At 33.6% G+C, this 15209-nt stretch overlaps 1 protein-coding gene across 1 annotated transcript in view; it reads right to left on the bottom strand.

The window, feature by feature from the left end:
• Positions 1–1343: 1343 nt before the first annotated feature.
• The window catches only part of LOC129916479 (RAC serine/threonine-protein kinase), a 101365-nt gene continuing 87499 nt past the window's right edge, over positions 1344–15209 (bottom strand). Inside the window, exons 4-8 of the mRNA XM_055996469.1 lie at positions 9171–9368; positions 8725–9114; positions 8419–8652; positions 8208–8354; positions 1344–2048 (exon numbers count right to left, since the gene is read on the bottom strand). Coding sequence (XP_055852444.1) covers positions 1968–2048; positions 8208–8354; positions 8419–8652; positions 8725–9114; positions 9171–9368 — 1050 coding nt within the window. The 3' untranslated portion in view covers positions 1344–1967. The remainder of the gene's footprint in view (positions 2049–8207; positions 8355–8418; positions 8653–8724; positions 9115–9170; positions 9369–15209) is intronic.

Here is a 15209-nt window from a genome sequence, read left to right as displayed (position 1 = left end):
TAAAGTTGAAAATAAATAGGTACCTAACATATCTTCAAAAATTCGTAAAAAATATTCCATGGCTTAATTGAAAGATAATAATGCCTAGTTACTGGATTAGTACAAAAAGTTAGTCAAATATCATACTTTTAATTTTTTTTTATCGAAAAAGGGACTGAAATTCAATTTTTTTTCTTTTGCAAACAAATTTTTTTTATATATGGTCATAATTTTGAAAAAAAGATATAAAAAATGTTAATCCAGAAAGTGTTTTGTGTTTTGGCTCAGAAGAAGTAGCATACATTATTGTTGTCTTCAACCCCTCAAGCTCCTCGAATACATTAACTTGATTTCCTATACCCAGACAAAATGAGGTGTAACAATAACAACGGCAAACTTTGGTGTGTGTACCGCTTTTTCTTCTTCACAAAAGTAAATCTTGCAAACGAACAAAAAAAAAACTGGTTGTGCGAGCTCTGCGCGTATGCATATCTACTTCTACAAAATATGTAAACGCTTTTTTTACTTAATAAATAAGACAACAACGTAAAATATTAATTTTATGCGTAGTAAATAAAATAAGGATTTGGTAATTTTTGTGTGTTAACTGCTATTTTAAGTAAAGAAAAAATTAAAGAACTAAAAAGTTTTTGTGATTTTTTTATTGGGTTGAATTCTCTGTGATTTTCAAGACGCAATATAGCGAAAACTGTTTAAGGATCCGTTCATTAGATCAGAAGTAACAGCCCCATGACCACTTTTTCATAGTTTCGATCCACTGTGTGGCGTCCCGAAAACCAGGACTTAAGCTTTTCTTCCTGTATGTCGTTCCACGAAAAAGTATATCTTTAATGTACTAACTTGGCTAACACAAGAAGAGGATGGGGCTTAGTACCGATGGTTTATGTAGAGGCTGCGGTAATGAAGACGAGCAAGAAAACACTGCTCACTTCCTCTGTCACTGTCCAGCACTCTGCCGCACTAGGAAAAATTTTTTAGGGAACTGCTTCTTTTATTACTTGGAGACTATCCTTAGAGAGATTCCCTAGCAACAGCCTACTAGACTTTGTCAAGTCCTCCAAGTGGCTTGGCCAACCATAGGATTCATAGGTATACACTTTTTGAGGAAGTTCAGGGTATCACAAGGGATCTACATTGATCTAGGTTACAAGATCAACCTAACCTATTTCCAAGATGGCGGATACTCCCGACATCCTATCATCCCAACTAATTGACTTTTATGATAAGGACCTTCACCCAAACACATTCCATGAAAAAAATGTTGGCCTGTAAAAAATGGGATTAGATTTACTAATTTGTCTGAGCTAATAACTTTCATGAGATTACAATCGGAAATGCAAATATGTATTGTAAATGGTTTACTTTAATATTTATTACATGCTTATTTTATATGTTTTTATAACTTAATTTTCTTAATAATTATTGTTATTATATGTATAACTGTATTTATGTAAATATAAAAAATATCAAAAAATGTTTTTATCGGAACTATGGAGTCTAGGTGTGCTATTTTTGTTTGTTGGTGTATCGTGTTCTTTATTTAAATATAATGTTTTTTATCTTCTATAATTCTAAGAAAAGACAACACTTTTTCAACTGAAATCAGAAAAAAACATACATATTTAGTTTAGTTTATAAAATATGACAGAAAGCACGTGTTGCACGAACAAAACAATTTTTTATTTAAACGATGCGTCTCGACCAATGTGACTTTAAAAATATTAGTATAATAATAGCAGGTTATTGTTTGGTCACAAATTGTATTAATTTTACAATAATTTATGATCGACTTTTACTTAGTGTAATGCGTGACTTAACCCTTTCTTTATTTTAAATTAAATATAGAATATAAAATATATGTATATAGCTTTTAGTAATTTTTAATTTAATTTTATTTATAACTCTTATTTTCTTTTTTACCATTATTTGCTTTTGGGTTGTGTGTTTGATTTATAGTTTTCCAGAGTTTATTGCATCGACGTTAGCCCAGTTGAACTGCTGATATGAGCCGATGTACCCAAAGTTGATGCCATATCTTGATAACTGAACTATAAAGAATAACGAAGAAAAAGTAATAAAAATTATTTTTATTTTAAAATTGAACTATAAAAAAGGTAAAATACGTAGTTAAATTACAGAAAATAAAAAAGAATTTCGCAATGTTGAATTGAAAAGCTATCACCTGCAAAGTTATGCATCCTAATGCGTGTCCTACCTCCTCTATAAATCTAGGGGGGATATAGGCTTCCCCAAGCCGAATATGGATGATGGCTAGAGAGAGCCGATCTTTACTGAAATAACAACAAGAGCCAGAATGAACGGCTATGCTTCAGATTCATAAGTGAGTTAATTGAATAAAACTCAGCCTATTTATATTAAATACTTCCTTCCACACTAAGAACTTAAATCTATTCACACATCAACTCAAATATACACATAATATTTAATGTTCAATTTGAACAAAGACATTCGGCAGCATAAAATATATCCAATGCACTACACCTTATTAGGTAGATACACTGACCAGAGTAAAGATAATCTGAAACGTCAGTGCATTTAAAATACTACGGGGTGCATTAGGTTGACCATGAATGAAATGCGAGTGCATTTGAGCAATATATTTATTATTGTAAAGTGAAGTGTGATTTTAAAGTCAATGACCAAAGTGTATTATTTATTTCGCAGTGATCTACTGTGTCAATGACTGGAATGTATATTAATAAATTATGTGATCGCTAGTGTGATCCCTTCACACACCCCTGTTCTGATAAAAACAAAACATCAAACTAGTAAAAAAATTGATTAAAACAGTAAAAGAAACAGTGAAGTGAGTCATAATAAGGAGACTAAAAAAGTAAAAGAAAAGAAGTTCATTTCAATTCTAAATCTTTATCTTTTATTTATCTAAATCAGTTTATAAAACCAATACAAAAAATAGTTAAAATGTTGGCTACAATTGAGGAACTTACCAATCAGCAAGAAGCTGTAGGAAAGGAAATCTGTACACTCGTCCGCAATTATGGAAAGGATCGCCCAGGAAGGAAAACCCTGGAGTATTTAAATGCACGGTGGGCAAGATTAAATGAATTATGGGAAGTATTCGACAATGTTGATAGCGAACACGAATACTCAAGGTTTTTATGATGGGGTCAAAAAAGTCCATGATGAAATGAATGATGACATCATCAAGCGGTTTGCAGTAGCGGAAGAAGAAAAATCTGATGAGGTTATAGAGGAGACCGTAGCAGTCCATCCTCAACCGGAGCAGCTAAAAGGAGCCCTCGTAGGACTAGCAGCCGTTAAGCCCCCAGCGGGGCATTGAGAAGGATTTACCGCAGAAGTTTCCAGATTTAACATACCACAAGGGCTGACAATAAAGCCCACTTTAAAAGATGACACCAGTGTAAGAGTCAACAGGATGACTACGGATAGCAAATTCCGATTACTCTGCACAATATTTCAAGAAGGTCTTAATAAGTGCCCATTGAAATTGCGAGAAACTTTACCGCATCAATTTAACCAAAAAACCAAAACTGTTATGACCAATTGGGATGAAGTAACAACGGCGGCGTATAGACGACTTGGAGGCGATGCAGCTATAGAAGATATACAGCTTTACTTTGAACTCCAGGATGAATTAGATTTGAGGATCACCTGGCTACCGACAAAAACATTGCCAGCCGAAACATCAACTCAAATGAATCAAGGAAAAGCAACATCAATTAAGCTACCAAAAATTGAGATATACCAATCCGATGGAAGCTATCTCAATTGGCCGCAGTTCTTCGATCTATACAAACAAATGGTGCACAACCAAACCATTGCACCGGCTCAAAAATTGTACTTCTTGAAGACAAATCTTACTGGAGATGCCCAAAACCTGATTCAACATTTCCATGCCACTGATGACAATTATGAATTGGCTTGGAACACTCTATTTTACAGGTTCAACAACAAGCAGTTAAGCCGATTGTTTCAATCAAATACCATCGTAGACACTGTCAGAAGTCTCAAGAGACTGCGTGATACAACAAAGGACAAAGACACCCAAATGGTTTTCGAGGAATCCCTACAAGCACCAAGAATAACCCAAACTCTAACCCAGTTACTGGAATTGGTCGAATGCAGGCTCCAAGACCTGGAGACGGTGAAACCCGATGAAAGGAAGAAAGCGGTAACCACCGCATGTGAAAATCATCATAAGATCTTTAATTGTAAAAAATTTATTAATCTTTCAGTTGAGGATCGCAATCAGCAGGTGCAGAAGCTTCAACTTTGTACCAACTGTTTGCAAGGACATCGTTTCCCAGCGTGTCAATTTTCTCAAAAACTGGAAGACATAGAAACATATAGTTTTCACTGTTCTTTAAGGAATCAATTGAGGCAGTTTTGTGTGTGAGTAATTTTTTAAATTAAATTCACAGTCTGGACAAAAATAGTATAAAATGAGTTTAAAAAAAAAATGTTTCGCCTATTTTTAACTTTGAAATTGATTATTTCAAAAACTATTGGTTGTATTATATTGATTTAAAAATAAGAATCAAATGTACAATTTTGCCTTTCGGAAATGGTATCATTTATTACTGTAAGTGTTGCCGTTGTTTTTTTATAATTTTTTTTTATTTTGATAATTTTTTTTTTAGAAAAATGCCCCTCCCACCTTAACGAGGGGAGATAGACCCCCCTCCCAAAGAAAAAAATGTTTGTATTGAGCTCCTCTAAAAAAAACCGTTATCAAATCCTGGCGCCCAAGTTATCCTACTACGTGCCGAAACAACATTTTTGTTCTATACCTAAAAGTTCGAATTTCTGTATCTGGGTTGAAACCGAAAATTTTTTTTTTCTAGGCCAATTTTGAAGTGATTTTCATAAAAAATGCCTCGATTGATTAAGAAATAGATACAGTTTGAGAATATATTTTTTAAATAGCATGTTGTTTTGAAAACATATACTTTAAATTGATGCCGAAGTTGGGAAAATGACGAAAAAAATGGAATTTTTGAATTTTGACATCTTATAAATTCTAAGTGGTTTAACCGAGTTACATGTTTTATACATTGTTAAAAAGGTATATTTATCTTCTATCAGAAACTGTAAAAAAATCGAAAATGGGTAAAAAATTGTCGAAGCTAGAATTTTTTCAATGGGTGAAGGTCCAAAAAACCGTTTTTTGCCCGTAACTCCAGATTTTGGGGGTGTTTGGGGATTTTCAAATACCGTTTCGTAATTAGTGCGACTAGCTCTACAAAACCTGATAGGTCTCCGCCCGCGTATATTTTGAAACCTCATTTTTGTAACACCGTGTTATTTTAGGGACGATAATAGCATTGTCGAAATACCAATGATGTTGAGAGGTGAAATTATGCAGCTGAATTTTATACCTCATATAGAAGACCTACCTATTATATGCTCGTTGTGCAATCTAAATAAAGGGAAGATGTGCATTTTATTGGAAGGTGTCCAATGCTTAAGTAAATAAGGAGGAATGCTTTTGGTAGCGATACATTAAAGCAAAGTCAAATTATACTCTTGCTTAACTTATTTCAATTCTGCAGACTAGCTCTTCTTTATGGAATAATAAATGACAGTTTTTAAATATGAAATTAATTATTGTTAGAAATCGATTGATAAAAATCCAATTTTAATGTTATAGAATTTTGTTTATGTTTTGTCAACTAGGCACGGCAGTAAAGCCATGCTTTTTTGTTTTTTGTACACTTTGGGCCATAGAGGAAGGAATACCTAGAGACGCGACTTCGGTTGGTTTTTCTCTTCCACCCTACAAGCTGCAATGAGAGGAAAAACTCCACAGTGCTTATATGTGGTAATTTTCCCGTGCATTTTGAATGGCACCAACACATTCAACTGTGGAGTTGAGCTCAAAACACTTAAAAACAATTTAAGTGCTCAGTAGGAAATAAATTCATAAAAAAATAATATAATAAATTCAAAACACGAACCTTTTTTTTATTTCTGTACATATTTATGTGTCTGGAGTGAGCTATTTGAGCTATTCAAGTTCATGTACAAACCAAAATCATGTTTAAATTCAAAATTTGTGAGGACATCTACTGGTGAAAGGAAGGTATTAAACGAATTGTACCTTTCACACGTATTCACAGATACGAAAAAAAGAGAAAAATAAGAGAGATTATCTGAAATTAAATTTGCGGGTGTTTTAGGCAAGGGGGGTACGAGTCGGCTCTCTAGGTATTCCTTCCTCTATGCTTTGGGCCTTACTAATAATCAAATTTAAAGCTCAGTTAAGTACTTAACTGAGGTTTAAATATTTCTCCATACCAATAACCAATTAAAATATTAGTCAGGTTAACGGTTAACGCCACGTTAATTTTATAGTTGGGAAACTGAACTATAAACGCACGGTTAAATTAAAATGCACGATTTGCACTGTCATTTGACAGCAAAAAAAAAATTTTCAAGTCAACAAGTTGTTGAGAAAAATTAATAATATTGGCGGCAAATTATTAAATGGAAAAATTTATTTGTTTATACCTAAATATTTTTCTTTTCTTTTAATATTCATTACTTTCAGAAAAGGCTGAAAAGAAAACTTAAAAAGAAATAGATCTGCAAATTTTCATCGTCGTACTTCCCGATAGATGAACTTTTTTTTATGCACTTTTGGGCTCCTTGCTTGGGCTCCATTTTTTAACTTTTACAACCTAAATAAAAATATATGAAGGTATGTAGGTATTTTGTAGTTATGTTTTTGTTCATTATTACATTACATGCAAAAAATGTCACTTCAATGTTGTCATTTTGACAACAAATGTAATAGATCTGGTAATAGAAGCACAATTAGTTAAACGCGTGTTTATTTTGATTAATTATTAGTATACACCCAATTTAACGCGACGATAAAATTTAACCCGACGATACTTAAACGTGTGTTTAGCGATTCATTATTGGTAAGGCCCTTCGTAAAAAAAAAATTAACGTTAACAAATAAAAACCAATCTAATCTAAAAATCTATATGAAGGGCTAAGAGCTGAAGTGAACCCGTCACAAAAAGTCAATTCGGAGATATAACGAGTTTAAGTAAAGACGCTACCATTGAATCTTATTGTGAATATTTTTTTCGAACAAATGACAGTTTGAATCGAAAAACTTTTGGATCCAACTAATGACAGACCTTAGTTGAGTCAAACCTTGAGCAGATTTTAGTATTAGATTTGGATGTTTGTCTTTTTTGACTTGGTTCGTTTCAGCTGTGAGACCTCCCTATTTCAAGACACAGAATTTTGAAATGCATAGTTTTGAAATCCAGTTTCAGGATTGTAATCATACAGTAATATGATCAGATAGTATTGAACAGCATTATACAGATTTTTGATCATATAAAATTTTGAAATACAGCAACACGACCCGCTCCCTAAATTATAATTAACAAAGCCAACCGGTCCCTTGATATTATTAAACGTTGGTCTAAGAAGTTCAATAATCCATATGTTACAAAACCCTTTAACATTACATTAAGACTCACTCTTGAATAAGCCTACCTAACCTTACCTTTTTACGAATACCATTCACATAGAATATAACCATTGAATAATTACAAATAGAAGTGGACACCCAGGGAAAATTCCGCTGTAGTTGCTGTCTCTAGTATCGTGCGTTGAATTAAAGAAGCAAATCCAACAATCCAAAATCAAATCCAGCAACCCAAAATCAAATCCTAAACAGCTTATACCTATAGATAAAAGTTTTTCTATTTCAAAAAGTGGAGATAGCCTAGAGGATAAGGTGAATGTCTGTTAAGTTTACCTGCCTAGGTTCGAGTCTCACGGGAAATTGAGATTGTTTTTTTTTTTTTTTACATTACTAGAATAAAAATTAATTAAATTTGTCAAACAAAAAAATCTCCGAAAAAAAACTATTTCAATTTTTACCGGTATTCGAACCTAGGCCAGTAGGAGTAAAAGGCATCGTCCTTGTTCTCTAGACTAATATGACTTTTCAATATACGAAAACTTATATCAATATAAGCTCTTTGAAATGTATAATAATAATTATTAATTTTTTTATGAAGGTTTAAAAAAAATTATTAGTTAAGACTCAACTCGAAAATACATGATAGTTGAGGCGCAAACATGTAGTTCATCTATCTCCGGTATTCTTATAGTTGCAGAGTAATCTGCGGTGTCACTTCTATTTGTAATTATTCAATGATATAACATTAACTTACTTGTGGGAAAAGAGGTTCTTCTTGAATAGCTCCCAACGGACCAGTTGGATCTGGTGGCGTTAGTTCAACACTTTCGCCAGTGAACTCGGAATCAAAATATCTTGTATCTGTATCTGAAGTGACTTGAGGCTTGAACGGTGGTGGAATCTAATAAAAATTGAATAATCCTGCCTGTTCAAAGTGCAACAAAATATACTTAATAAAAGGTTACCTTTTTCTGTACTAAATCAGTCCAATTAATACTAGAAAAGAAAGCGTGCGCTTGTATCTCTCTCACATCATCTTGGCCACCTCCAAGTCTTCTATTTGGATCCTTGGCCAACAAGCCACTCAGAAGGCTTTTCGCCTCTTCGGATATCGTTCTGGGGAATCGAACATCCTCTAACAAAATCAATGTAAACAAAACATCATGATCACGATTGTAAAATGGAAGACGACCACATATCTAAAGTATATTAAGTATTAAATAATAGATTTTACTGATTTTTCTTTAAATCATTAAATATTGTAATCTCACCATTTCATACATAACAACACCGGTACCCCACCAATCCACTGCATGCCCATAATCGTTGTCTTCTAGGACTTCGGGTGCCAAGTATTCTGGAGTACCACAGAAGGTTTTGGTCGTGCGTCCATATGTGATGTCTTCTTTACACAAACCAAAGTCCGCTATTTTAATGTGGCCATCTTTATCCAATAGAAGATTTTCTAGCTTCAAGTCGCGATAGATAATTCCTTGAGAATGCAGGTACCCCAAGGCAGAAATAATCTCGGCTCCATAGAATCGAGTTCGTTCTTCCGTAAATACACGCTCACGACTTAGATGAAAGAAGAGTTCACCACCGTTAACGTACTGCATTACGAAGCAGAGGCGATCATTGGTTTGAAACGAATATTTTAGTGACTAAACAAAATAAAGGCTGTTAGTTTTTAATTTAGCGATTGGTTGTCTCTACTTGCAATTAAAAATGGATGATTTGTTGTTTGAAGGACTCTGCTTTCGGTAAGAGTGTGTGCCACTTCATCTTTTTGTATAATGACTTCTTTTTTGAGAATTTTAATAGCATATAGTTTTGCTGTAGACTTTTCACGACATAGAATTACTTTTCCGAATGTACCTTTGCCAAGTACTTTCAAGAACTCGAAATTTTCCAGTGTCTGAGGAAAGTACAAAAAATTAAGTAAACGATGTGTTAATATAGGGTGTGAAAAATTAAAAAAGTTTTTCGTTTCTTTTTGGAAATAATAAAAGGTGAGAAAAATGAAGGAAGTTTTTCATTTCTTTTTGGTCCATTACTTTAGTGTTAGGGGCCAGTAATAGCAAAACACATAAAAAGGTTGAAATAGTATGAAATTTTCCTGCTAATGGTTTATATCAATGTGGAAATTTAGAAAGCTTAGAAAAACGACAAATCCTCTTTTGTGAGATCGAACTCATCCCTCTGAGATTGAACTGACTACCTGAGATCTAACTCGGTCAGAATTTTTTTTTAAGTTCTCAAAAAAAGTCACTAAAGAAATCGATTCTACGACCCAATGTATAGAAGTTCTAAATACAATGTTCCACATTTTTCAAAACGATTAGAATTTGCGCTAACAAGAGATAAGGGAAGAAATAAAATAGCATTTATGTCTTCCAATACACTGTTCTGTCTTTACAAAACTAAAAGACCAAAAAAAAAGACAAATCAGACGTAGTATACAGGGTGTCCCAAAAGTAATGGATCAAACGAAATATGCTGATAGGCCAACTTTAGGGCTCTCAGAATTTGGTAACTTGTTCATCCCAAATCCTTACAGTTTTCGATTTAATGCAGTTTTTGTGAAATTCCGAAAAATGCCGACTTTGCAACAGTATTTTTCTTCCTCCGCTCATAATTGATTTTTGTTTTTTACAATTCTTTCACTAAAATATTGCCTAATAATAAGAAATAATTAATTAATCAAAATATTTTTTATATCATACGCCATTTCGCTGCAAATTAATTTACAGTTCCATGTTTTATAAAAACTCAATTTCTTTCTTATATTTCAGAGCAACACCCTGAAAAAAATTTGTATGGTGTGGCACTGGTTTATTATTTTGAAAACTTGTCGTGTAATTGCAGTTTTCAAAAATGTATAAATGTTTCCAAAACTTCATCATAAAGAGGCTCCCGCAAACAGTGATAATCTTCTTAGCTATCATCCTCAACAACTGCATAAACAACTGCTACTTCCCACAGAAATGGAAAACTGCAAGAATTGTGGCGATTCCTAAGAAAGGTGCTAGGAACATCATCTCCAATTACAGGCCAATCTCTCTTCTCAACAATCTTAGTAAGCTCTTGGAAGAGCTAACACTAAGGAAGCTGAAGAAGTTCTGCAGCGATAACAACATCATCCCAGACATGCAGTTTGGTTTTCGGGAGAAGCACTCCACACTGCATCCGCTCATGAAGTTCCACCAAGACATCACCTCAGCTTTAAACAACAATCAAGTTACTGTCGCATGCTTTTTGGATGTCGAAAAAGCCTTTGACAGCGTATGGATAGATGCTCTTATTCATAAACTTCATTTACTAGGCTTTCCTTTGGCACTAATTAAAATTATTTTTTCTTTTCTCTCTTCCAGAAACTTTTTTGTGCAAGTGGAGGATCGGAAATCACCAATGAAAGTCATTAGAGCTGGAGTTGCTCAAGGATCCAAACTTGGCCCCTTCCTTTACAGCATCCTGACGTCAGACCAACCACCTGCAAGTGAGTGCGAGAACCTGCTTTACGCGGACGATTCACTCACTTACTGCAAGTCCATCTCGCCAACAATAGCTGCCAGGAAAGTCGAAGCTCACATTCGGAAACTGTATGAGTTCTACAGTAAATGGGGTATCCGAATAAACTCATCCAAGTCGGAACTACTGTGCCTTAGACGATCAGGAGGAAGAGGCAGTCGATCGGCTGGAAGCTGTAGAAGCATCACATTGACACTTCCAGATGGAACTAGGTTGCCAGCCAAACGCAACGCCAAGTACTTAGGAATCAACTTTAACGAGCTCCTCAGATTCAACAATCACTCCCGTTTGGTCCTCAAAAAAGCCAACTTTGCTTTCCATCGCCTTCACCCTCTGATGAAAAGGAGAACAGGATTGAGTCAACCAACGAAACTCTTGATCTACAAGCAGCTTCTGCGACCAGTCATTGCCTACAGCTTTCCAGTATGGTACACCATCTCCAAGACAGCCATGAAGGAACTACAAATGTTCGAGAGAAAAATACTGAGGATTTGCACTGGACTCATCTTTGACCGACAGCGGCAGAAATACTATAGCAACAAGCGACTCTACGAGGAAGCAAAAATCATACCACTGGACAAGTATCTACTGCAATCGGCGAAGGTACTGGTAGGAAATATCGCCAACCATCCCAATCAACTGATGAGAAGAATGACAGCCCAACAACGACATCCGGAACCTAAGTACCTTTGCTCTTTGGATATACTGGCTGAGAACATAATTTCAATGGACAACGAAGAAGTTAACTTTTACGCCGACACCCAGTCGGCTTACTACCGTGGCTAACGCCAACCAAACCAACCCAACTCAACCAACCCCACAACTGGACATCCGGGTCTGAACAACCCGAGGACAACCTAGTCAGCAGACTTTAAATTAAGTTTATCCATGTATAATATTTATTTATATTTTATAACTTAGTCATTGTATAAGGTTAGGCCCCCTCTGTGCCAACAAAATTTTGTATCTATCAATGAATCTTAGACATAAGTTAATTTTAAGTCAATTGTAAATAACAAGTTCAATAAAAACAAAATTGAAATTGAAAATCATTTTCAAATATTAATGGTCGATCATGAAATCGAAATGAATATGGCAATACAAAGGGCACGTTCAGGAAATATTTAGGACTAGATAATTAGGTTACGTCATTTCATTATTCCATTATTGTCAAATTTTGAAATTTACTTGAGAATTTTAGAGATCGCGTGGGGCAGACACCAAATTTCACTTCACTTTAATAAATAAATAATATTAATTATAACCGATAATGCACTTTTTAAACGTTTTTCACACAAATAAATTTAATTCTGCTATCGTTATTCTGTAATTATAAACAATCAGCTGTCATGTTGCAAAAAAAAACTTTCCTAATTTTTTAGGGAAAAATTTCTTGCCTAACTTTCCAGTCAGCTTTCCAATAAAATTACCTAAATTAGAAGGATTTTTTTTGACAGTTGACCAATCAGAGGCCGAGAAATTACCTAAATATTTAGGCCCTAACGTTTCCCATATACACAAAATAACACAATCAGAAACCCACACAAACATAGAACTTACAACTAGAAGTACTTTTCATGATCATCACTTGAGAAATCGCAACAATATACACCTTACTAAATCAAATACAACTAAATTCAGAATAATCTCAATTTTATACCAGTATATATAAATCTATAATAAATTTCCAAATGAAATTAAACAACTTAATAACGTTAAGTTTAAATGTCAAATCAAAATCTTATTGCAAAGTAAATTTTCAATTTAATTGCAATGTAATGTTTCATAGCGCAATTTTGCATTTCCTAGCTTCTTTAATCTTTTATCTTTTTATCAATTGTTCTTAATTTTCATTATTTTATCTTTATTATTTTTTTTTTCAATTTTTTAATTACTTTTTGTTGTACTTATTTGCCAAAACTTGAATTTTACTTCGATTATTTTAAAAATTACCAGTAAAAACATTTATATATTATTGTATCTGTATAGTCTGTTACGAGAATTATGTCATAATACAATCAAAATAAATAAATAAATAGTATGTGATATTTTCATTAATAAATGAAATATGAGTGGCTCAAAGTCAAAGAAATATCTTAATCATTTACTTGGTTATCGGGAACTTGCACGCACGCAGGTTGCACAAAGTGTCGACAAAAAATGCAAGTTGGGTTGTATTTGTTGATGATTATACGTGCAAAATCCGTTGGAATTGAAATCCTAGCTGCTCCTTTTCAAAAGTTATTCATATTTTTGAATTTCTAATCGGGACAATTTGGAATAAAAATCAAAAGTTCTTTTCTAAGAAGATATTTAATAGTGTTTTATACTCAATGCATGGTACCTATATTATATGTAACTTATATAACATTATATAGCTATATTATATATATGTATATAATAATAACAATACATGCCACTAGCAGTGGCGTATCCAGAAAAAAATTTGGGGGGGGCTGAAAAAATTTTTTAATTTTTTTTTTCTCTCATTTTTATTCTTCTTTGATCAAGAGAAAAGCGCTGTGCTGCGGTACTGAAAGTGGTATTGTAGCATTTTACTGCTTTCGACAATTTCGTACTACTGTCTTTTTTTTTACATTCAAAATAGTGTTTTTTTTTTAAATCTTGTATCGCAAACCTTTTACACAAACAGCGAGGTGTTCAGTCATCTTAAAAAAAAAACACTTTTATTCCTATGACGTCTAGTTTTTGATCTATACTCATCACTTTTTTCGATATAAACGCCCATGTTCCGCAATTCGACCGAGAGTGAATTGAAATCACTTTTCAATTTCACGTGAAATTGACCTTTGGTCGATTTCGAAAACTTCGAAAATGCTTCGAACTGTCAAAACTAAAGGATCATCCAATTTTATTTTGTTTCTAAAGTAAAATTACTGCTACTTTGAACATGGATGCAATTTTATTGGCAACTTTAATGGAAAAAAAGCAGAATTTAAAAGAAAATATAAGAAGAAGTCACATTATGGGAGACATATTAAATATGTATGTAAGTGAAATGCAGAACATGGGCGATATTATTGCAAATTTTCAAAGAAAAATTTGTTGGGTAGAGTTTAAAGCAATGAGGTTGCAAACACAGAGGCAGTGATGAATTATGATATTTCATTACTCATGTGTTTTATGCTTTTTGTATTAATTTAACACCAAATAAACATTACAAAACAATCAAAATATAAGTTTCGATAATATTGTGTCCAAAATTTGCAGATTCACTGAAAAAGGCATCAAATTCAAGAACAAAAACAAAGTGAACTGAATTGGATCAGAAAATCTAAATGAATGAAAAAATGCCGAACAAATCATTGCCCTATGGACAAGTGAATGCTCAAAAAGTCCAATGCAGAACGTGAAAGTCTCATAAACTAATTTCACCGGCACACAAAATAAAAAAAGTGTCATGTACCAGGAACCAGACCTATCTTTCTTAAAGTTTTTGGGCACGCTGAATCGAATTTCAAGTCCGTTTGCCCCTGTCACCCTCCAGTTTTGAGTAAAATGCAAAAAACTCAAAAAAAAGAAGTTTTGTGCCTTTTTTTACATTTTTCTCAAAACTGGAGGGTAAACGGGCAAAACGGACTTGAAATTCGGATTCAGCGGGCCCAAAAACATATAGAAAGATAGGTCTGGTTCCTGGTACATGACACTTTTATTATTTTGTGTGCCAGTGTTTTCAATGAAATTCTTTTTGATGTCTAGTCCGAAATTATATACTTTTTCATAATATGTTCCTTTTTTAATCCAAATCAGAAGCACAAACCGGAATTTGCTTAAAAAAACCATTAGCTATGTTGACCACTAAGATTTTGAGATATCAAAAATGTCTATTTCCAATATCTTTGAGAAAAATATTATTTTTGAAGAAAAGTAAATATACTAAAGACGATAAAATACGGCTTTTTGAGATTGCAAAAGAAGTTTTGCAAAATTTAACGGTGATGTAGGTAGTTCGACGTCAAAATACTAAAAAAATATTTGAAGAATTCTGAATTGGACTAAAATCCGAAAAAATTATCCCAACCCTCAACGTCAGCTAAGGCTCTTACTCAAACAAACACAAACAGCCATTTCAGAACTTGGAGGGGGCTCGATCATCTGAGCTGCCTCTAGATCTCCAAGATTTACGAACAAGTCTCAGTTAATCATGTAGATTATGATGAAATCAGCCAAATAATGACATGATTTTGCAGGCTTGGGGGGGGCTTGA

This window comes from Episyrphus balteatus, chromosome 3 (assembly GCF_945859705.1).
Source record: "Episyrphus balteatus chromosome 3, idEpiBalt1.1, whole genome shotgun sequence".
Classification (NCBI taxonomy): domain Eukaryota; kingdom Metazoa; phylum Arthropoda; class Insecta; order Diptera; family Syrphidae; genus Episyrphus; species Episyrphus balteatus.
Note: the sequence above shows the minus strand (reverse complement) of the source record. Positions and strands in the feature narration are given on the sequence as shown.